Source organism: Ascidia mentula, chromosome 8 (assembly GCF_947561715.1).
Source record: "Ascidia mentula chromosome 8, kaAscMent1.1, whole genome shotgun sequence".
Taxonomy (NCBI): Eukaryota; Metazoa; Chordata; class Ascidiacea; order Phlebobranchia; family Ascidiidae; genus Ascidia; species Ascidia mentula.
In genome coordinates this window covers 12392678-12414096 of record NC_138573.1, presented here as the reverse complement: position 1 = coordinate 12414096, position 21419 = coordinate 12392678, and the positions used below count along the sequence as shown (strand labels likewise).

The following is a 21419-nucleotide window of genomic DNA, read 5'->3' as shown; positions in this document are numbered from 1 at the left end:
ATATTCTAAAATTTAGAAATTTATAAACTGAAACCAGTAAATTTTCAAAAACGCAGTTATAGGCCTGTATTACACAACATTCGCACATATGCTAGGGAAAAATTGCAAACACTTCAGTTTACCGAGCCGAGTTAGTCTTTACTGGTTGTGCACCATTGGATAACGTCAAGACCGCATATCAGTATTTCTATTAAAATAGTTTTGCCCGCGGGAATGCCCGTCTTGTACTCCCCTGTCATAGCGAATCTCAGTGATGACACAAGGCAACCGGTGATGCATTGCAATAAATTTTCGGGTTGAATGAGCAGGGAGTCACGTGCTTTAGCCAGGGCGATTTTCAGCGTGTTTGGTGCAGTTTTAGTGCATTTTTGCCCTTCTCAGTCAGCTAGACATTTGGTGCTGGGTGCTGTGAAATATTTACTTGAAAAAGCATCAAAATGTTCGAGGGGATGTAACTCAAAATTGAATCACAGAAGTCTACCATAATTTGTGATTTTATGTTAGGCCCGCCTCTTGTTCACGCATTCAGGTCAAAATTAGTTGCAAGATAGTTGCTTAAAGCGCCCCCCAGGGCTGGTCAGACATTATTTTAGCTAAATAGGCTGCAAAAAATGTAAGTTGGTTTTGCGGAAAAATGAATCACAAAAACCTCATCCATTTTGCAATTTAATGTTGGCCCTAACCCTTTTCTACGCAATGGCAAAAAAATGTCTCAGTGAAGTTGCTTTGGTTGCCCCCTGGGACTGTTTTTGCCATCCTACAGGACAAAAGATCCTCATGGAGGCTCCTTAGATCCTTGCTGTGTTTTCCCGGATGCAGCTGCAATCATTTTTTTTTCTCTTTGAATAGTACCAGTAGATCTTCATGGGTCACTGACCACAGGAATTGTTGTTGTCAAAAAAGCAAATCACTCAGTGTGGGTATTAATGCTGATAGGCTTCGAAACGTGATTTTTGGGATTTAATACTGATATGCGGCCTCAAGTTAGGGGAAGACTTGAAAGACTACAGTGCAAAAAAGTAAAACACTCAAAATTGACTCGTGCAGCTCAGTCGGACGGCATATATTATATATTAAATGCCCAAGGTCAAGTTTGAAGGCCGAATATTTGTATTTCTACTAAAGTAAGTTTTGTTGGCGGAAACGGCCTCGTAGCTCGTGACTTACTTAAAGAGCATTGCAAAATGAATTAATGGTCGTCATGGATATGATCTCGCCTTTCCCAAGCTTAGAACCCCCTAAATTTAGCGCCATTTATTTCACGAAGAGTGACACTAATGCCGCCGCTGCTTGCCCTATAGTGCCTCCACTCTAAAAAAACATACGATCCATGTCGCATTTTTAAATCAGCTGCGAAGTTTACTGGACTTCAGAATGCCCAAGGTGGTTGGTGTAAGACCGCATATTTGTATTTCTTTCTATTAAATATGACTACAGTGAAATAAATGTTGTCGTTATAACGTGTATTTACATGAATGAACTGCACACAGAATGGTATTTTTTTTAAAATGCACGAAAACAAACACACTACCATAACACCAAACGAATCCAATTACATACAATTACGCTTAACATATTTTTACGCTACTCCTGATCAACTTCTTTTGCTGCATCTTCTTCGCATATGATGTCGATGTCCTCGTCGACTACAACATCGTCGTCTGCCACTATAACTTCGTCCCCTTCTTTGACTTCGAGGGTGCTTTCACTTAATTCACTGCCTGTAAACGAATGTTATTGAAAATGCTACATTTTGAATTTCTCAATACATTTAAATGTTCACAATTCGTCAAGGAACATGTACAAGTGTTTTTACATTATTTAGAGGTGGCGGTTTCACAAATATTTGACATGATTTACTCCTGAATAGCTAGTGTTAACTGACAAATGAAAATCTGGAAGCTTACTATTGTCAGACTCCTCATTTGTTTCTGTTGTTTTGTTGCAGCTGCGAGAAAATCGTAATGTTACTTAACAGAACAAGAGTTCATAATAAATATATAAAACAATAATAAATCGAACCTTGGTAAATTTGGGCAAATACGTGGGGTTCCTTTTTTACCTGCAGACAAACAAAATATTTCGAACAATGAAACGGTCAATTCCCTTTGCCTTCGACAGTTATTAATTATTGTATTTCGAATCTCAAACAAAACACTTGCAATGATTTCGGGATTTACCATTGAGCCAATAAGTCATGATTCTGTCATTGCCTTTGATGTCAACGACACCTTTATCTTCAAGAATGTACTCGTCCGAATTGATCAACTTGTCCCGACAAGTTTGACTAATTTGAATGCGTTGGCCCTGCATTATTTACCGTCAGGCATATTTAAATGGTTCGATAATAATACTTGTTTTTGAACTTACTGAACCAGTTGCTTCCATTTTCGATGCAATATTGACTGTGTCGCCAAATAAGCAGTACTGTGGAATTTTGTTTCCAACTAGTCCAGCTACAACTCCACCACAGTGCAAGCCTAGAATTGGCATATGCGTCAGTATACCGTAGACCATGATGTCGTTATGTAAGTAATAAAGCATAGTAAAATTGAACAGCGCAAAAACTATAAGAGCCGAAACAAAAAATGTGAGTTAAGGTCAAGAATAATTATGTCTTTGCAATAGTATTACTGTGTTTTAGCGTTCAGGTTTGCAGATTTACGTATCCCCACTCAAGTTTAAGTAAATTTGTGCAAGCAAATAGACCAATTACCTATTCTAATTTGTATGGGTTCTCTTGTGTTGGGGTCCCTCACAGTCTGTATCCCTCGCAACATCTCTAGCGCCATGTCTGCCATGTTATGAGCATGACGTTTGTTGTAGTTAGGCGCCCCCGAGACGCACATAAAACCATCAGCCACTGTTTCCACTTTATAAGTGCTGAATTGGTCGCAAAGAATGTCAAAGACGCTGACCTAAAAAAACAAATTTAAACAAGCTGTTGCACAACAGCCGAAACGTTGAGAAATGTCAATAAAATAAAGTTTGCCAGAAGGGCAGTATTCGGCAATAAATATGCCTGGCAGCATCAGTAACAATTTATTTAAAGTTTAAACAGCTTTTGAGTTACAAATCAATTAGGTTTAATCTATACGGACTGATAAGCTTTTGAAGATACAGCAGACCTTAATCAACCCGATATTTTATAGTAACAAGTAGAAACGAAGTGTCGGGTCACCCTTTGAAATGAGTGGTTGGCCAAACTGCCACAGAATTATTACTTTATAATGCAAATTTTAGACATGTTATATAACGTGTGACACAGCTTTTCTTGAACGGAAAGCCTACTATAGTACGTAAATAAGTAAAGTGCATAAACATTATAAAAGTAAACTCTGAGTGATGTGGCACTTTGCGCTTATGAACCTTGTCAGCCATATTATAAGCCACATTATATTTAAGTTAAACTACAAGAACGGGTAGTACAAGTAGTGACAGCCAAAAAATATACTTTTCATACCATCATATTTAGTATAATCATTACTTCATGGGGAGCGATGTGTTGGCAAATGTTATCAAAGTTCACGACGTCACTAAAGAGCACTGTGACGTCATCGTATACCTGCATTAAAACCTGACATTTCAAGAATGGGCTTAAAACAATTTGTTTTGTATTGCAGTGCGGTATAAAAAAAAAGAATATTGTTATGATACCAACAAATTTAATCCACATAAACTAAGTTAGACCAGACGTCATAATAATGAACGTGAGGAAACTTACACGGCAAAGTTTGTCTTCGGAATAGCCTTGTCTAAGTTCATTGGCAATCTGTTTTGGTATCATGCAATAAAGCAAGTCATCGCTTTTACGTTGCTCGAAACTCAGGCTTTCCACCATCTCTTCAAGACGAGCCGCTTTGCCCTACAGGAAAATTCCAGTAGGTTTGTGCTATCATACCAGTAACCCATTGTCAGCTTTGTATTTACCTGTTCAAGATTTAGAGCCAATTTATACTCCGTAGTGTTTTGAGGGCCGTGTAATACCATGTCTCGGCTGAGGTCGTGCAATGGAAGATCGTTGACAAATATCCCCATATCGTACATGTTGTTCAAGTCATCGATCCTGCAAAAGGTACAACGTGCAGTGGCGAAATCGCAAAAATGTGTGCTTAAAAGTCACAGACATTAGAGTTGCCACGAAAAGGACATAATCCCCTTGTTCCACGTGGAGCATCCGACCCCTGAGCTTGATGAAATGAGTTGCAGTCATTTGGTCACGAAATCGAGAATCTGCCTCGCGAAAAAAACGTTTGCACATTTTTGAAAAAAAGTTTTCCAGTGTTTAGCATACTTTCACTGCGATCCTTTGGTCTTCCCGAAGACTTTGCCGACGTCAGCTCAAATACGTTATTTCGGTTGATAAGAATCTATGAGAAAAGCAGTTGTCTTTTAATATATTTTAGACTTTTTTATCCAGCGCCCACATTGTTCCATGTTAAATCGTATCCCAGCGGTCGCGTCATGAAGAACGTTTCATTGAGTCTTTTTCCCTCAAGCCCGCTTTGAATTGCTTCAAGCCCAAGTCCTGTACTTAAAATTTGCAATCTGCAACGAATGAAAACACGTCATTTTCATCATATACGTATTGTTAATCGACAGAGTTCTTTTTACTTGTCATTAAATGCCACGTGGAACGGGAATAAGTCAAACAGGTCGTCGGAGTCAAGGGTCAGGCCATTGTTTGTGTGAAAGTCCTGTTTCTTACTGATGAGCTCCCGAAATTCCTTGTATTCATTGTTGGGATAATTCAGTCTGTGAAGAATCGGTTTTATACGGGATAAAAGCAAAGGATGAAAATAATCACACACAAAACTGCGTCGCAATATTTTTAAGTGAACTTTATATTTTATTCATCATTTTGATGCGTGCAGATTTATAAATTGACTGTTTTAACAATAACTTTATTTAAGTATTAGCATAAAGGTAGTTCTGATCTTTAGGTAAGAAACAAAACCGTACCTGTAAACAGCAAGCATCACATCACCAGTAAAGCCATGTTGAGGTATTTCGATATCCAGTTCAATCCCATAAAACTTGATGGCGATCTTCTTCAGCAGACCTTTGACGTAATGCGTGAGACCAGAGAAGGTTCTTCTACTGCGATATTGCAACTCTAGACCATAAACGTCTTCTTTCGAAACGAGAAAGCTTAGAACAAAGATGCAAAGAGTTTTTAACATGAAATAATGTCCTGTTACCTTGTGTTTGAATTGAAAAATGTTGAAGATATTACCAAATTCCTAGGGCTCCGAAAGGAGTAACAGGCGATCACACCAGCATATGATCTTAATTTAAGAAATATTAATTTCGCCTAATGGCATCTTCAGTTTCTGTCTTATTCAAATAGAATTCTTTTTCACATTTCTGACGTTTTTTCTATTAAATATTGCCGAATTCAGAGTTTATAACGCCCACGTTTACTCTTTAATGCAATACAATTATAGTTGCTACAGTCAATACTCACAGAAGATATGAAAAATGTTTTTATTTACGATTAGTTGCTTTCTGAAACCAGCCGACCAAAATTGTATGTTACCTGGGAGGCTGCATTTCAGTAAAGCTGAATCGGTAATACTCATGCATGCAATTGAGGCCATTTAGGAAATCCTTGAAAGTCCTTCCCAATACCTTCGTAATACTGTCGTTCCTAAAAAGCCAACATACTTTTCTGGCACTGAAATAATAATACTGAAACGTTTCTACCGTATTTCGTTGATGTATTCAATGAAGTGTTCGCCGGCCGCTTCCATGATCAAGTCAACGGAAAATCCGGTCAATTCACTCGCAGCCTTTGCAATTGTAGCAACCAGTTGTTCATCATAAATCTACAAAACATGAAAGTTACGCTCGATAGTCCCATACAACATGTATAGCCCTCCAGATTATACATTTATCTCGCGCGTTCAAAAATCACGCTAATTTAAAGAAGGCATGGCAATAACGCAACGCATGGCTTTTATTGGTAAAAATAACGATGTTTCTCAGGAGTGGAAAAAAGTCAATCTATACATATTTTTATGTATATGTATATTTTAAACGCTAATTTAACTTCATGCTACTTACACGGTGTGTGGTAAAAACGGTCGACGAAATATCACGTGAGCCGACTATGCTCTGCCATATCTTCTCACCGTAAATCTGTTTTATGCAGTCCATCATGCTGTCCAAAATAATACCGTACATCGTGCAAGGTTGTCTAAAACGTTTATACTACAACAGTAAACAAACACCTAAACAGAAATAATAAACTGTTTATTTTAATTCCTAAACGATCCCGGGAATCACTAGCTTTATGATCACAACGATTTCCACCATTTTTCTTTCGAACACATTTATAGAAACATGCATTTCCAAAGTACCCAACATATGTTTACCTTGGAAATATACGTTTCCAAAAACTGTTTCATTTAATTTAGGTTTTTACAGAACTGTTACTGTCGTCTATAGAAAAACGGAGCAAATATTATACTTTCCTGCGGATATGGAGCATAACCAAAACTGCTGAAAAAAGAATTGACACAATCTATGAAAAACAGGTTGACCTGTTTGTGTCAGACCGCAGCGTCTTTGTAACAACAATTGTGGATTGCATTTGGCACGTACAGTCTGGTATTGGCATGTATGAAACGATTATGGCTGTCCGAACCACCTGTATGGTAAGACACATAATCATCGCCGCATTGGCAAGTAAATGTCTCCATCATTGCATTGGTATGCAAACATCACAGAAGTCTGGCTAAACCAAAAAATAGAAGTTTTGATCGAATTGCATAACAACGGTTATTTTGCCCTTTAAGATTTGAAAATCTTTTATTCCATCACTGGTTCCCAATCATTTTGTGTGAACCCTTTTTAAAAATCAATATATTTAATCGCCTCTATCATGTTTTTTTTTTAAATCATTCAGTGAAACTGTGCACGTACAAGCTATAAAGCTTCATAATATTATTACATGTTGCCCAAAACACGAATACGTTGTTTCAAAATCGATTGCGGCAAAACTACAAGTTTTTAGTCAGATATCGATAAAGAATCGTTATTGTGTGATACCCATATCTGGGGTTGTTGGTTTTGACTCAAGCCTACTATATCTAATCATTCCCGTTAGTTTAGTTTTTTTGTTAGAAACTTACCGAAAATCTAATTTATCTATTGCATCATCGAAGTACATCAAAAACATGTTTTGCGAGCAATACAAATGTCGCAAATGCCTTTTGCAAAATATGGTTACGTAGGCTACTTTATTAGGGAACACGTCAACTCAACCCGGTTGGTTCAAAATACATGAATCCGACGACCTGTTAGACTAAAATTGTGTACGGGTGTTTGCCAAGAATAGATGAACAACTTGTACCAGCAACCACGCATTGGCTTACTTAGCCCAAAGTCATGTTATGTGCAAGATATTCGCGAAAATTGCAATCCTTTCGCAAAAAAGGTACAAACAGGACGTCAATGATTCACAGTTCTATTGCGCAACGTTTGTAACGGGGTTAACCGCGTACATGCCACTACTCACGTAGCCTACCCATGATAAGTTGCACAACTGTTGCAGACTTACAAACCGCTACCAGCAGCGCAACTGCAAATCAAGTAATCACATTCGCGCCGAAATTTATGTTAGACGAGCTTTTATTCTTCTGAACAATAACAAAAATTCTTTTTTTGTGTTTTACATATACAGGTAGTGGGAAAATTTTTTAGTTAAAACTCGAAACCCTTCGTTTGATTGTAGTAGCCTGATAACAACGACATGACATATAAGCCAAATCAACCCATAAACAATACGAATAATTATAATTTATCTTCGTCCCGCCGCATGGAAAATTTTAGCGAATGGTGCTTTGGCAAAGATTGCGAAATGATCCTCTCGAAGCGAGTTGCGAAACAACTGGGCTGGGCTTTGCCGATGTTCACCAATCGCAAACAGGGAGTATGACGCAACGTGACGTTTGGTCGGATTGCGCCACACATATAAGGGTGTCCCTCCGCGCAAGTAAGCAGACCGCTTTATGATCGTCAAGTACATCTTAGGTGGAGATTTAAATAAACTTTACAGAATATATGTTAACGTATAGCAAAGTTTGATACGCAAGTTCTGAAATGCTTGCACCAATGGGTATACAATCCGGCAAAAGAGGAATTGTTTCGTTTGGCGGTTGAATTTTATTACTATACACAAATAGTAGTGTAGAACTGAGTCAGGCGGTCTCGAATGAAGCAAATGGTGCCTCAGCCTGGTGTAGGCCTGAAAAAGTAAAAAATACAGCACACAAAACGCATATAGTGTATGTCATTATTGTGAAGAGCAAGGCCTTGTTAAAGTTGTGAACTATTAGCCTCTATGAAGCAGTCGAAATGTTGTAAAGGTTGTCAGGTCCAGGCTATGAACAGCCAGTCAATGGCGCTTAAACCGAAGGAATTGTTTTCGTTCATGTGGTCAAGCTTTTTGTTTTTTAGATCATAATGGGCCTTCAATCAAAACTATAAAAGGTCTGGCCAGAACTGGCCTTTCCTTTCAATTTGAAAGGCAATTTTGCCGATCAAATTTAGGTTTGTTATCAGGTGCTCTGATATCGACACTTGTGACGTGTCGACGTGTTGCGCAATCGGAAGACTGGATTTTATTCAACGCACTCGTGGTCAAACAAATCATCGACGCAGTTTCGCCATTTCTTCAAAAGATTGCTAATCGATACGCAAGTTTGCCCACTTCCGTCAGGAGAATAAAAATTGACTTTTATTAATTTTCCCTCACTGTGAAATTCAACGTTATTGCCGAGTATTTCGCTCAGTTCAATCTCAAGAAACGTGTTCATATGAACGTTCACCGCTCAGCGCCGATCTCTATAAGCCATGATGCCTCCGACAACCAATCGTTGGAAGGGGTTGACGGCAGCCAAGGCAATTCTACGGACGCTTATTCGCGCATTAAGCCTTTGAACTTTCCCAGGACTCGATACAATAGCGTTTCACCTGGTTTAGCTTCACCGACACCGCCTACTTTCGTGCCTGATGGTACACACCAGGCTTCAAGAGTCGGGAACTACCTTTTGGTGGAGCATGTTGAAGGCCACAATACTGGGAATGTGTTCCGAGCAGTTAACATCAACACTGACAAGGAATACATTTGCAAGGTATTGCCACGTTCTGTCATCTATGAACGAATATTCCGTTTACTAGTTGACATGTTCATACTATATGGCTACACAAGAAAAAGTCGTTACATTGGTTGCATTCACGTACATAAGTGCCTCCTTATGGTAAACCTTATTTTTGTTTTATTTCAGGTATACAAACATGAAGATTATCGGAAAACTTTAGATGGGTATAGCCGCACAGAAAATCATCCTAATATTAACAAAATAGTTGATATTGTTAACAGCCCAACCAAAGTGTATTGTTTTCTCAACCCAGGAGTTCCTGTCGAAAACTCTCAACTGGCTGAGGTGGACAAAAGGACAGGTAAATAATTGCATAAATTTGTAACTGTTTAAAGAGCAGCAAATAAATTTTGTCTTTTTTGTGCGTTATAGGTTTTAGAGCTGAAAATTTGCACAGTTTGGTTCGATCTAAGAAAAGGCTTCATGAAGTTGATGCTGCACCACTTTTTGCACAAGTTGTTGCTGCTGTTGCCCACTGCCACCAACATAATATTGTTTTGCGAGATTTAAAATTACGAAAGTTTATCTTTCAAGACCATGAAAGGTGCATATTTTGACTGTTATTTTGGATTTGACAAGAACTAAATTTTTGTTTGTAATTGCAGAAAGTTGTTGATGCTTGAAACTTTAGATGACGCAGCTATTCTTTGTTCAGATAATGATCTAATGACAGACAGGTTGGTTGTGATAGCCTTTTCAGTAATAAAGAAACTCTGGAAACCATGTCAATCAAATGCTTGTTTTAGGCATGGCTGTCCAGCGTATGCCAGCCCCGAAATCCTCTCCTTCTCTTCATCTACCAATGAAAAAATATGTGGCTACAGTGGAAAGGCTTCTGATGTATGGAGCCTTGGTGTTATGCTCTACACTCTGTAAGTTTGCCCTACTGTAATTATCAATTTGTAAAATTGGGATTTCAGTATTTTAATACCAAATGATTGTTTCAATGTTGATGTTTAATTTGCAGTTTGGTTGGTCGTTATCCATTTCATGAACCTGATCCGAAGTCTATGTTCGGAAAGATTAGTCGTGCTCAGTTCACATTTCCTGAATCCCTATCTTATGCCTCACGTGACCTGGTGCACAACTTACTGAGGCGTAAACCCTCTGATAGGCTCACAGCTGAACAAATTTTAGGTCACCCTTGGCTTAAACGTTTAGGTATGTAGCATTTGCATGTGTTATAGTTTTGAGCCTAGCTGTTGGTTATGAAGTGTTAAAATTATTTCTCTGTTATCCAGGCAACTGTTGGGATATCGCTCGCCCTGCAATGGCACTTGGTTCAGGTGGTGACAAGCGCCAAATTGACAAGGTCTACATGCAGCAGTTTGGTCGTTACAATGGTGGCCATGCATTTCCTACATCATTATACTCCGCACCATCTTATGAAGATCAAATGGTCCCTGATGTTGTTCCATCCGATGATGAAATGGTGTTCGAATTTGGCGATTGATGATGTAGCATTTATAATTGCACGGTAAATATATATCAGTTTCCTGTGGATACAAGGTGTTTCTATTCTTTTGTGCCTCTTATTACTGGTACTTTCCAAAAAAGAAAACTACGAAGCGTGATAAAGGCCTATTTTTTGACTCTGAAAAAGCACAACGAAATGCAATACAGGCGATAATGTTTGTGAACTTGTATTGAGGATGCTGGTCATTTTTCAAAAATGATTTTGTTGTTACATGACACCACACATTGTTTGGTGATCAAGACAAATAAAAAAGTAACACAGATTTTTGCACAAAAGGGTGCCAGTACACTACACAGCAAGGAAAATTAACCTAATTGTAGATTACCAATTTACATTTATCATTAATTATTAAAAAATACAGCAAAACTATTAGCCTCAGTTCAGCGAAAGCTCAAATTGGTGGGATCTGGTAGTCCATTCATTACCTTGTTTTGATTTTTCAACAAAACACACATGGTTGTCTTGGTCTATCAAAATCACAGTTTTGGCCACTGTTCCATAAGCCATTCCTTCAATTTGCACCGAGCAGTATCTACTTAAAAAGTCTTGACTCAAGCTGTCCTTACACTGTTTAGAAACTTCCTCGTCAGGATAAAGGCATGCAGTGTCTGACAGCACCTCTTTAAACAAACAATTAATCAGATCTTCTTCAGACACTGTCAGTTTATTTACCACATTGGTAAACAACTCCAAACCATGGGCTCGTTTTCTCCACTTTCCATGCAGTGAAGTGCAAGTTATAGAATGAAATCCTTCTGCTAGACCCACAGTTGTTTTGTCGTCAGTGCCATAAAAGCAAACATCCAAGTTACCATCCTGTAGTATAGTGCCACCAACAAAGTTAAATGGTCTGAAGTTTACACCCAGTAAATGCTTTTCTATGTAATCTCTTGGAGTTATGGAAGCTTCCAAATATTTCCTAACAATAAACCCCCTAGGCTCTTTGTCAGGCTCCAAATTTTGTTTGAGAATATTGGTTAAAAAGCTAAACTTTCCAAAACGATTCATGCCAAGCCATGTTCCACCTTCAACTCCTTGTTTCTGATCAGTACCACACAAAACTTCATTTTGGGGGCCATGAAAGTCGGCTGGTAAACTGGGTCTTTCAAAGCGTTCATCTCTATTTGCAGCCAGTATGAATTTGTACTTAGTTTTTTTGCATTTGGAATCCAGGTACATAAATATTATGCACATGCTTACACTTAGATTTACTAATGCTGCAGAGAAAAGGCAGAATAGATGCTAACATAATAATTCGTTAAGGTTTATATTATTGATACTTCTAATGACAAACTAGCACACTTTTGCTAATCTTGGAAACAACATTTACAATGGAATCATGAGCCTTAGAGTTTATAAATGTGTTCAAAAAGTTTTTTCCACCATCACAACACTCAGCTAATTTAGGGTCAATGGGCACATTTCCTAAATATTCAATGTTCTCCTGTCTTGCCAAGTCTTCACCACCACCTTGTGAAAAAACAAGCAGGCATTCAGAGCAATGTGGGCAAACAAATCCTGACATGTTTTCCACCAGACCGATGATTGGTATTCCAGTTTTGCGACAAAACGTGAGCTCTCTTTGAACATCAGCAACTGCTACAGCCTACCAAAGTACAGTAATTTTAAAATATGTGTTCAAAAACAAAAGCTAAAACTACTCACTTGAGGTGTTGTCACCAATATAGCCCCTGTGGTTTTTCCTTTTAAATTTTCCACCACTGCAAGATGCTCATCACTTGTGCCCGGAGGTGTGTCAATTATTAGGTAGTCCATATTTCCCCACACCACATCAGTCAAAAACTGCTTTATCATTGCATTTTTCTTTGGACCTCTCCATATAACAGGTTCATTTTTGTTGTCCAGCAAAAATCCAATAGACATCACAGACAAGTTTTTGTCTGGAGTTGTGTAAACTGGTAACCAGCCATCATCACACTGATGTATTTTGCTCTGTTCCAAGTTCAGCATTCTTGGAATGCTTGGGCCGCATAAATCAACATCAAGAAGGCCGACTTTATTATTTTTTGCTGCTAAACCCAGAGCCAATTGTGTGGAAAGGGTGCTTTTCCCAACCCCACCTTTGCCAGACAGTACCAATATGACATTTTTGACACCATTCAAGTTTTCCATATTTACAAAACTTTACTTTCTGTAAAAGTAGGGTGAAACTGGTAGGCTATACCACTTCGAGCAACTTGGTACACAGTACACAACAACGCCAACTCAACTGACGTTCATGCACGACTGTCATCACTCAGCAATAAAAATTTGCTGAATCATGCAACGTCAGATCATCGGATCGGTTGCGACATATCTGAAAATGTAAATAAATCCGTTTGCTTGTTTTTTGACAGCATCTATATCTAAAGCTTTTTACGATAACATACTAAAATTCATCCAATAGCTTTGTATGTTGTTTGTTTTTGCGCACAGCGCACAGTTTGGTTGCTGGGAGGCGATTTAAACTGATTAATTGTGGTTTTGCATCGTGTATCAGTTGTGATGTGTGTATTGTACGCCGACTAAGATTTTCTAACTATTTTTACACAATCAACGTAGGCTATAAGCAGTGCAACCAAAAATTTTAAGAAAAGATCGGTTTTGAAATCAATGTATGCAGAGTTTTATGCAACTGCTTCCCCAAATTTTCGAACCAAAACTGGCTATATTCCCAATGTAGGCTACACGAGCAATTTACGTTGATGAATGCATTTCTTCTTTGATAGTTTTGATTGCGCTGGGGAGTTGGGTGCCATTGGATGTGGACATTGGCACGAAAGCCTTCGACACGATATAAAGATCAAGACCGAGCAAGTCCATCCAAGGAAGAGTAAATATATTTTGCTTTGTGGTATTTTCTCTGTGGGGAAATTTCTTACGCGATTCTATATTTATTTGATTCAATGAAATAGATAAGAGCTTAAAGAACTTATATTAGAGTTATTAATACAAGCGAGTAAAACTACTATTGTTTTTATTTGAGTTATCGAATATAGGCTACTTCGAATAGATTATAGCCTATTTCTAGTGCAAGGGTCGGCAACCTTAAGCGCAGCGTGATGCCAGTTCACAATTTATGTCAACATGTTCTTTTATGTTGACCTTTTTGTACTGCTGAGGGCTTATAGAGCCTGCTATATTGAGCCAATGCATGAGTCTCAATAATTGTTGACCAAAAGGCTATCGGATGGTCTCATTGAAGGTTTCACCAGCAAATAGTTTGATCCGAATAAACAGTTTATTACCAGGTTTGTGGAAATAAATCCCAAGTTGGCGAATTGCATGTAGAGTCTCAATAATGATAGCAGTGTCCTTATACAAATAGAACCAAATTGGCAGAGAATAGCTTAAAAAAGCACCTTAACCTGATCGTGATGTTATGGAACATCCGAACATGCGAGCAAACAATGGTTTTGAAGAACATTTGCGCGAAATGCACAATGTAATGATGGCACACCAAACGTATGTCGCGTTTAGAGAATAAACACAGCAAATATTATTGCCATTGGAAAAAATGCATGCAACGCTACAACAGTCTTCAAAAGAAAAGATACATATACAAGTGAAGTTTATATGGCGAGGCAGTGAAATTACAACATGGGTGGCCTATGGAGGTTTGGATAAATGGAGTTGAGACATTCAGTGGCTATACGTCAGAGGTCACACTACTTGCTGTAACATTTTTCTACGTGAGTAAACTAATACATTGATGATTATCCACACACTGGGTGGAGACGAAGAGCCAAGAACACAAGCAGTTTCTCGCCGTGTGTCGTCACATGGTGCTCAAACGTATAACTGTTATCGTGTATTTGTTTACAATTGTGTCACTTACTGCAGAGTTTATACATGTTTGAGTTTTTCCCGTACCCGCTGCAACGGTTTGCCGCTGTTCATCATAAATACAGATACATTAAATCTTCAGTATAGTAAAAAGCTTTGTTTAGCTGGTTTTGCCTTCCATCCATCTATTTTGTGGAAGAGCTGCTGTGGTCCACGGGCTCTCAAACGTTGCCATATGGGCCACAAAGCATAAAAGGTTGAGAACCACTGGATTAAAGATGAATGTATTTACAAACGTGTTGGTCATAGCAAATGTGCATGGCCTGGCTGTTGTAATTTGCTCCAATTATAATGACTCAAAACTCAGGCAAAAAAGATATGATTAGATCGAAAACACGTACACTGAATTTAAAATACAGACATATCAGGAACACTTCATGTTAATTAAAAATCATAGAAGATTTTCACAATTTATCACAGCTAAGTATTTGGTAAAATCGTTTGTTTGAAAAGTTAATCCAAATTTCATCCAACAATTTCAATCACTTCATCAGCCTCCTGCACATTACCGGGGTTGAATCTAACGATTAAATGAGACAACCGATTTCTTGATGTACCCAATAATAATATATTAGAAACGAGCCATTCCTTCATCTTCAACAATCGCGCTTCCAATGCCTTGGTGTAGAGCAAGGGGTTGCGCTATTAATTGGAAGAAACAGACAAGCACTCAACACACATCGTCTCGTACCTTCACTTCCTCTGAATTTAAAATTCCCAACTCTTTTGTTGCACTGTACGGAAACTGAATTTGTGTTTTGATTTGAGCACGAAAGGATACAACAAACGCGGAAAATTGATGTAAGTGTGTTGTTTTAATCTGTTTATAATGTGAATATCAGTGTGATTTTGGCGAAATAAACAGGAATTAGAAGTATGCCCACTGTATAAAAGGTGATTGTAAACGATGGTGCATGAAATACTTTCAGTTACCTCGGGAAGTGGATTTAAACATAAGAAAAACTACCTACACTGGGTGGAGACAAAGCGTTATCAACACGAGGAGTCCCCAACATGTGACGTATGTGAAATCAGGGAATACATAACCAAATGACGTAATTCACTACATGTGCCCCAGTTTCGTTCTGTGTTGTTTTGCGACAAACATATCATAAAACACGTTGTATCTCTTGCTTTATTGTTATCCCAGTTAGGACATCATCATATAATTACAATTTTCCGTATATTGTACAGCATATACAGTTGGGTATTTTCCGTGTCCCGTGAAACAATATCGCTTTTGTTCGTTATAAATAAAGGCACAAAACAATCCAAGTAAATATTTCCAGTACAGTAAAAAGCTACCCTGAACATATAGAAGACAAATTCATTCACAAAATTGATTATGAAAGCAAAAGTGGGCTGGTTGTTTTGATGTAAACTTATACACCACAAATATACAAGGCTGTTTAAAAGTATAATCCACTCATTATCCAACAATCTCAATCACACCCCATTGTCATTCTGCTCGTCACGGGGGTTGTATCTAACGCTTAAATCAGACGAATGACTCCTTGACGCACGTAATGAGGATACTTTGAAAAGGAGCCATTCCTTCATCTTCGACAATCGCTCTTCCAATACTTTAGAGTAGAGCAAAGGGTTAAGGGCGCTGTTAAGTGGAAGCAACAAACAAGCACTCAACACATAAGCGTCGTCTGGCACCTTCACACCTCCTGCACTCAAAAATCCCATGATACAAATTGGAATCCAGCAACAAAAGTCGGTCAAAATCAACCTGGTGATTCTCTTCTGCATCTTGGAGCTGACATCAGTGCTTCTAGATCCTTTCATGCGGTTGCTTCGCTTGTAAATGAGAAAATAAGCAACCACCATGTAGATGAACATGAGGAAGTTGATTGTGATGAGGAATGTTGAGTATTCCCAAGCAAACTCATTGGTTGTTGCAAATAAACGTGGCATACAGACGCTCGTTTCACTATAATATCCAAATTCTCCCTTGACAGAGTTACGTGGAAAGGCGTTTGCAATTGTACGCTTAACGTCATACCAAGACTTGGGCTCTGTTGTGGAAATTCTCTGTGCAAGCAACGACATGTTGTCTCTTGACACGAAATCAGTTTCATAAAAGTTATTTGGAAACCAAAAATCGTTAATGAAGTGCTCAGAAGTTGCGTTGAGCAAAGGAACGGTTGCCAACAGAATAGCTGACACCCAACAAGATAATTCAGCAACTATAGTTTTGGTAACACTGACATTTCGTATCAGGATTGGTTTAAAGGCAGATATCAGGCGAAATGTGGTCATAGCTGTCATAGTGAATGCTGATGCTTCTGACGAAACAATTGCAAGTGCTCCAAGTCCTGAACACAAGCTACTTGATCTCCATTCTTTATCAAACATACAATAAGATCCAGAAAATCTAGACGCTTGTATTATGATTGCCAGTAGATAAACTCCCATGATAAGGTCAGACACGCAGAGGTTAAGAATATAAACACTTGTATTAATAAACAAGTTCTGCTCTTTATTACATTTCATCAAATCTCGTGTGGTTGTGACAAATACAAATAAATTCCCTCCCAGTGCTAAGATGCCAGTCACCCAGAAGATACCTCGATACACTGGGTTTGCGATCATTTCGTTGACGTCTGCAAATGCGTTTCTAATCAAATTAACACATTCGTCACTTCCGTCTGAGCAGTCATTAATTCCGTTCTGTACAAGTTTAATTTCAACTGACAAAGGTTGTCCATTTCTGCAATAAAACCTGGTATTTTCACAACGACAGCCGCTTTCATCAGTTCCGTCATCGCAGTCGATTATTCCGTCACAAACATGATTTCTGTGGATGGAAATCTTTCTTTTACTTCTGCAGTAGTAGCGGGTATTGTTACAAAGATCTAGAAATTCGTCTGATCCGTCGTCACAATCAATTATTCCATCACAGACTCTATGTTTATAAATGTTTATTTCTCCTTTGCTGAAACAATTAAACCTGTTAGGACAGAAAAGTTCTCCGTTAACCGAAAATACATCTTTGACAGTTCCGTCACACCACAGCGGAAAGACATACTTTTCTTCGATTTTCGCAGCATATTTAATCATTCTATTCTTTGTTGCAACACAAGCAGATTCATTACCCAGAATCTTTTGTGTGAAAATGTTGTCATCAGTTACACAATCACTTAGCACTGATGCTGTGCCAGTTGAACAGTATTTTGTGTTAGTTTGGTTAACACATTGTACGCTTGTGTTACACAGCACCTTATCTTGGTCCACACATGTAGGACTGTCGTTACAATGCATTTGGTTCTGGGGACAATCTCCTCGTATATCGCGACACAATGATTGATTTTCACACAAACATTCATCTGACATATCAAAGCAATCCACTACACCGTCACAAACTTGTTTGCTTGAAACTATCAGCTTTCTGTCCAAACACTGGAAACATCTAAAACGTCCATTGAGAAAACAAATATCAGAACTGTCAGAGCATTGAGCCACTGAATCGTAGACGTTGGTTTGAGGTAAAACGCACACAGCTTTTCTTCTTGTTCCAGAACATTTAAACCCAAAACCATGTTGAACTTCATCACTTTTGTCATTACAGTTCTTTACGCCATCGCTCTTTCCATCACAATAGTTGTAGCTTGGAATAAGTTGTTGATTTTCACAGATAAACATTTCACTGCAAACCCTAGTAGGATTTGTGCATGTTGAAGTTATACAAACCACTTTATCAACTTCACAATCATTAACATCAGTAGCACAAGATTTAGTCACAACTTTATCGCATGTGTATGGAGTAGTCGTATGAAAAAGATATCTGGCTTCCTTTTCTGTTGGACAAGTAACAGCAAGCACAATACAATTTTGGCACCAGAACAAATTAAATGAGCAAACTTCATCAGTTCCATCAACACAATCTACGAAGCTATCATTTATCCAGGTAAAAGGTATACATCTACCATCAGGTGAGCATTGTGTGTTATTTGCATTACATTGACATCTCGGGTAAATATGAGTACAGTCGCAAGAATAATGTGTTTCATCACTTCCATCAATGCAGTCAGGTTGCCCATCACACAACAAAGATCGATCAATGCAATTTAAATTCTTTCCAACGCACTGTTTTAATCCAACACAAGCACACTCAAATTTATCTGCTGGGCATGTGCAGTTAACCTCATCACGACCGTCTCCACAATGTTTAAATTTGTCACATTGCCGAGATTTTCCAATGCAACCGAACCCTGATGAACAGTTTTGATGTTTGTAACATGGACACTCGAGCGTATCCATTGGACATGTGCAGTTCAACTCGTCACTCCAGTCCCCACAGTCATTAAACCCGTTGCATTGCTTAGATTTACTGATGCAACCATGCCATGCTATGCAATTGTTAGTTTTGTAACATTGACACTCAAACTTATCCGCTGGACATGTGCAGTTAACCTCATCACTCCAATCTGCACAGTCATTCCCTCCATCGCATTGCTTAGATTTACTGATGCAACCACTAAATGGACAATTCTTAGTTTTGTAACATGGACACTCAAATTTATCCATCGGACATGTAGTGCAATTGACCTCATCACTGCGGTCAGGACAATCGATTCGTCCATTACATCGCACACTTTTAGGTTTACGTCCCCACCATCCATGACATGTTGTGTTATAACAACCGCACGTGAAGCTGCCACCTGGAGATTCACCGCTCAACTCATCACTCCAATCTCCACAGTCGTTATTTTGATCATTTACCCTTTCCAATTTTATACATCCTGGTGGATTTGATCCACATATGCCGATCTTGTGACAAGGACATTCGAACATGGACGAGGGACAAGTACAGTTGGGATCAAAATATGGAGCTTCACAAACTGGAAGAAATTTCTCTCCTGTTACAAAATAAAGTTTAAAAGATATCACTTGTTTATTATTAGCTACACTTACTTATTATGGGGAAAGGAGCCAGACTTGTGTCCTCACCTGGACATTCACCTTCCGTCCATCCGATCAACACAAACATCAAAATTAACTTCCACATAATCTACGATTTTTATATTTCGTCTGGAAATTTATAAAAATGTCTTTCTGTCATCATTGAGTTTAAAGTGATCTTCCACTTTCGTAACATGTATGTATTTCTTGTGTAGGTTCATTAACATCTCAGCCAATACATTGGACGATCCAGTCTTGTCATGCAGTGGTTTGTATCTTATGCCTTTCCTGGTGAAATTGATGCGTAATAATGTTGCAAAACAATTGGCTTTTGCTGTTTTTTTTTGGTTAAAAGTTTAATTGTGAAGACCAGTTTCCTAGTCTTGTCAAGATCTTGCCCTTAATTTTGCATTGTCTCGGTACCAGCGACAATTTTTGTTAAGATAGAAATTTAATTGTTGGAAACAAAATGGTTCAGATTTATATGAGCACGTTTAATGCAAAACTACGAAAGTCGTCAATATGTATTTTCATGTTTTGCAGAAACTGTTGACTAATGTGCCGGCGATTTTTCTAGTATTTGTATAACACATTTGATGTTTAAATATTGTTAAACATGAATAAAGTGGCGAAAAAACTTAACATATTGCCATGTAATTTTCCATCACCAATAACGTTTTGTTTTTATTTTCGTGGTTCCAGCCATGTTGCCAGGAATCATTGATAATCAGGAATAATTTGAATAATGCCAAACGCAACTTCGACATAAAGATGCAAAACATCTAAACGTGGTTTGACGTTAAAACAAGCCTAAATTGACATGGTCTTAGTAAATGATATTGCGCATCTCCTTCCCAACGTAAGGACATTGACATGGCTGGAAGTACGTTAAAAACAAACATGGAAACTTCATCCCGATTCAGCCGTCATTATATTGTGTGGTTGGAACGTATTGATTTATACGGGGCCCAGCATTTTATTTATTAGGACACATACTGTTTTTTAAATTCGATTTTAATTTTGTTTCTCGTGGAGTGCTACCGGCATTGCTAAGAAATCTTTAGTGGGCTTGGTAGTGAATTGTTTATACGGATACAATACAATCAAAGAGCTAAATGTTTGAAAAACATTTTAATTAATATGCAACGGCAAGCGAACGGCTCATAGCACCTTTATGAGATGATTGGAAGGTTTTTTCCACATTAATCATCTGAAATATAAGTTGTGTCGAAATTCTGTGTTTTGGGTTGAGTAGCATGTGAACGCAGTGCCAAACATGTTCGTATTTGAGGCCTATATCCTACAACATTGTAACAACGTCACTGCCACTTGCTTGGTAAGCATTATTCATAATACATGGTGCATATGGTTTACATATTGTAATCGTCTTATTGCATATGCTTTCCTTGATGCCGTCAAACATGCTACTACCCATAATTCCCCGGGCTATTAACCCAAGTTATTTCTAATATAATGAACCAACATGACAGCGGGTGCATCATGGTGTTCATATCTACGGAAAAAAACATTTAAATATCAGAACAAGTGTTCATGAACACAATGCATCATTGCAAATTGGTTGTAAATTGTACATATCAACACGAAATTATCCCCACATACATTTTTGTGTCAATTACGCTGACTTTTCAGCATAAGGGCCGTAACGGGCAATATAGAGCAAATGTCTGCTTCTCCACTAATTTGTCAGCATTTGTGGCTAAAAAGCATGTTATTCCCGTTTTACTTGTGCCAGCATTCTCACCCGCACCCGTATCCTGTAACATGAAACTTTCACCACTATTGGCTTGTTTGATTCTTTGAAACTGTATGATAAATTATAAAACACCAAATTTATACCATCCTTAAATCTGTGTATCTGTTATAATTAACACTATGTGTTGTCTTATATTCTATCATTTTACTGTTTCTGTGATTTTATAAATTTTTAATAACTGGTCACACAAGTACACACAACAGGTCGACATTTTTACTGCATGACGTCGACGGTCTCTGCTAAA

The 21419-nt window shown here is 38.2% G+C and overlaps 5 protein-coding genes across 5 annotated transcripts; 1 reads left to right on the top strand and 4 right to left on the bottom strand.

Annotated features, from left to right (window-relative positions):
* Positions 1 to 1584: 1584 nt before the first annotated feature.
* LOC145911973 (soluble guanylate cyclase 88E-like) lies at positions 1585 to 6186 on the bottom strand. Its single transcript, XM_082999403.1, has 16 exons — positions 6067 to 6186; positions 5707 to 5828; positions 5540 to 5650; positions 4963 to 5151; positions 4615 to 4755; positions 4428 to 4548; positions 4295 to 4370; positions 4128 to 4233; positions 3931 to 4066; positions 3725 to 3865; positions 3464 to 3565; positions 2717 to 2918; positions 2371 to 2480; positions 2159 to 2307; positions 1908 to 1948; positions 1585 to 1721 (listed from the first exon to the last, which is right to left on the bottom strand). Exons 1-16 carry the CDS (start codon positions 6184 to 6186, stop codon positions 1585 to 1587), a joined length of 2004 nt encoding a protein of 667 aa, XP_082855529.1.
* A 2256-nt stretch (positions 6187 to 8442) lies between these two features.
* On the top strand, positions 8443 to 10906 carry LOC145910240 (tribbles homolog 2-like). Its single transcript, XM_082997295.1, has 7 exons — positions 8443 to 9140; positions 9294 to 9468; positions 9540 to 9711; positions 9773 to 9844; positions 9914 to 10039; positions 10135 to 10328; positions 10409 to 10906. The coding sequence occupies exons 1-7, from the start codon at positions 8823 to 8825 to the stop codon at positions 10618 to 10620; spliced, it is 1269 nt and encodes a 422-aa protein (XP_082853421.1). The 5' UTR covers positions 8443 to 8822; the 3' UTR covers positions 10621 to 10906.
* LOC145910241 (transport and Golgi organization protein 2 homolog) lies at positions 10795 to 11838 on the bottom strand. The gene has a single exon (XM_082997296.1). The coding sequence runs from the start codon at positions 11836 to 11838 to the stop codon at positions 11020 to 11022; it is 819 nt and encodes a 272-aa protein (XP_082853422.1). The 3' UTR covers positions 10795 to 11019.
* An 88-nt stretch (positions 11839 to 11926) lies between these two features.
* Positions 11927 to 12858, bottom strand: LOC145910242 (cytosolic Fe-S cluster assembly factor NUBP2 homolog). The gene is made up of 2 exons (XM_082997297.1): positions 12310 to 12858; positions 11927 to 12250 (listed from the first exon to the last, which is right to left on the bottom strand). Exons 1-2 carry the CDS (start codon positions 12775 to 12777, stop codon positions 11927 to 11929), a joined length of 792 nt encoding a protein of 263 aa, XP_082853423.1. The 5' UTR covers positions 12778 to 12858.
* Positions 12859 to 15936: 3078 nt separating this feature from the next.
* On the bottom strand, positions 15937 to 19507 carry LOC145911972 (uncharacterized). The gene is made up of 2 exons (XM_082999402.1): positions 19414 to 19507; positions 15937 to 19358 (listed from the first exon to the last, which is right to left on the bottom strand). The coding sequence occupies exons 1-2, from the start codon at positions 19505 to 19507 to the stop codon at positions 15937 to 15939; spliced, it is 3516 nt and encodes a 1171-aa protein (XP_082855528.1).
* Between the last annotated feature and the right edge of the window lie 1912 nt (positions 19508 to 21419).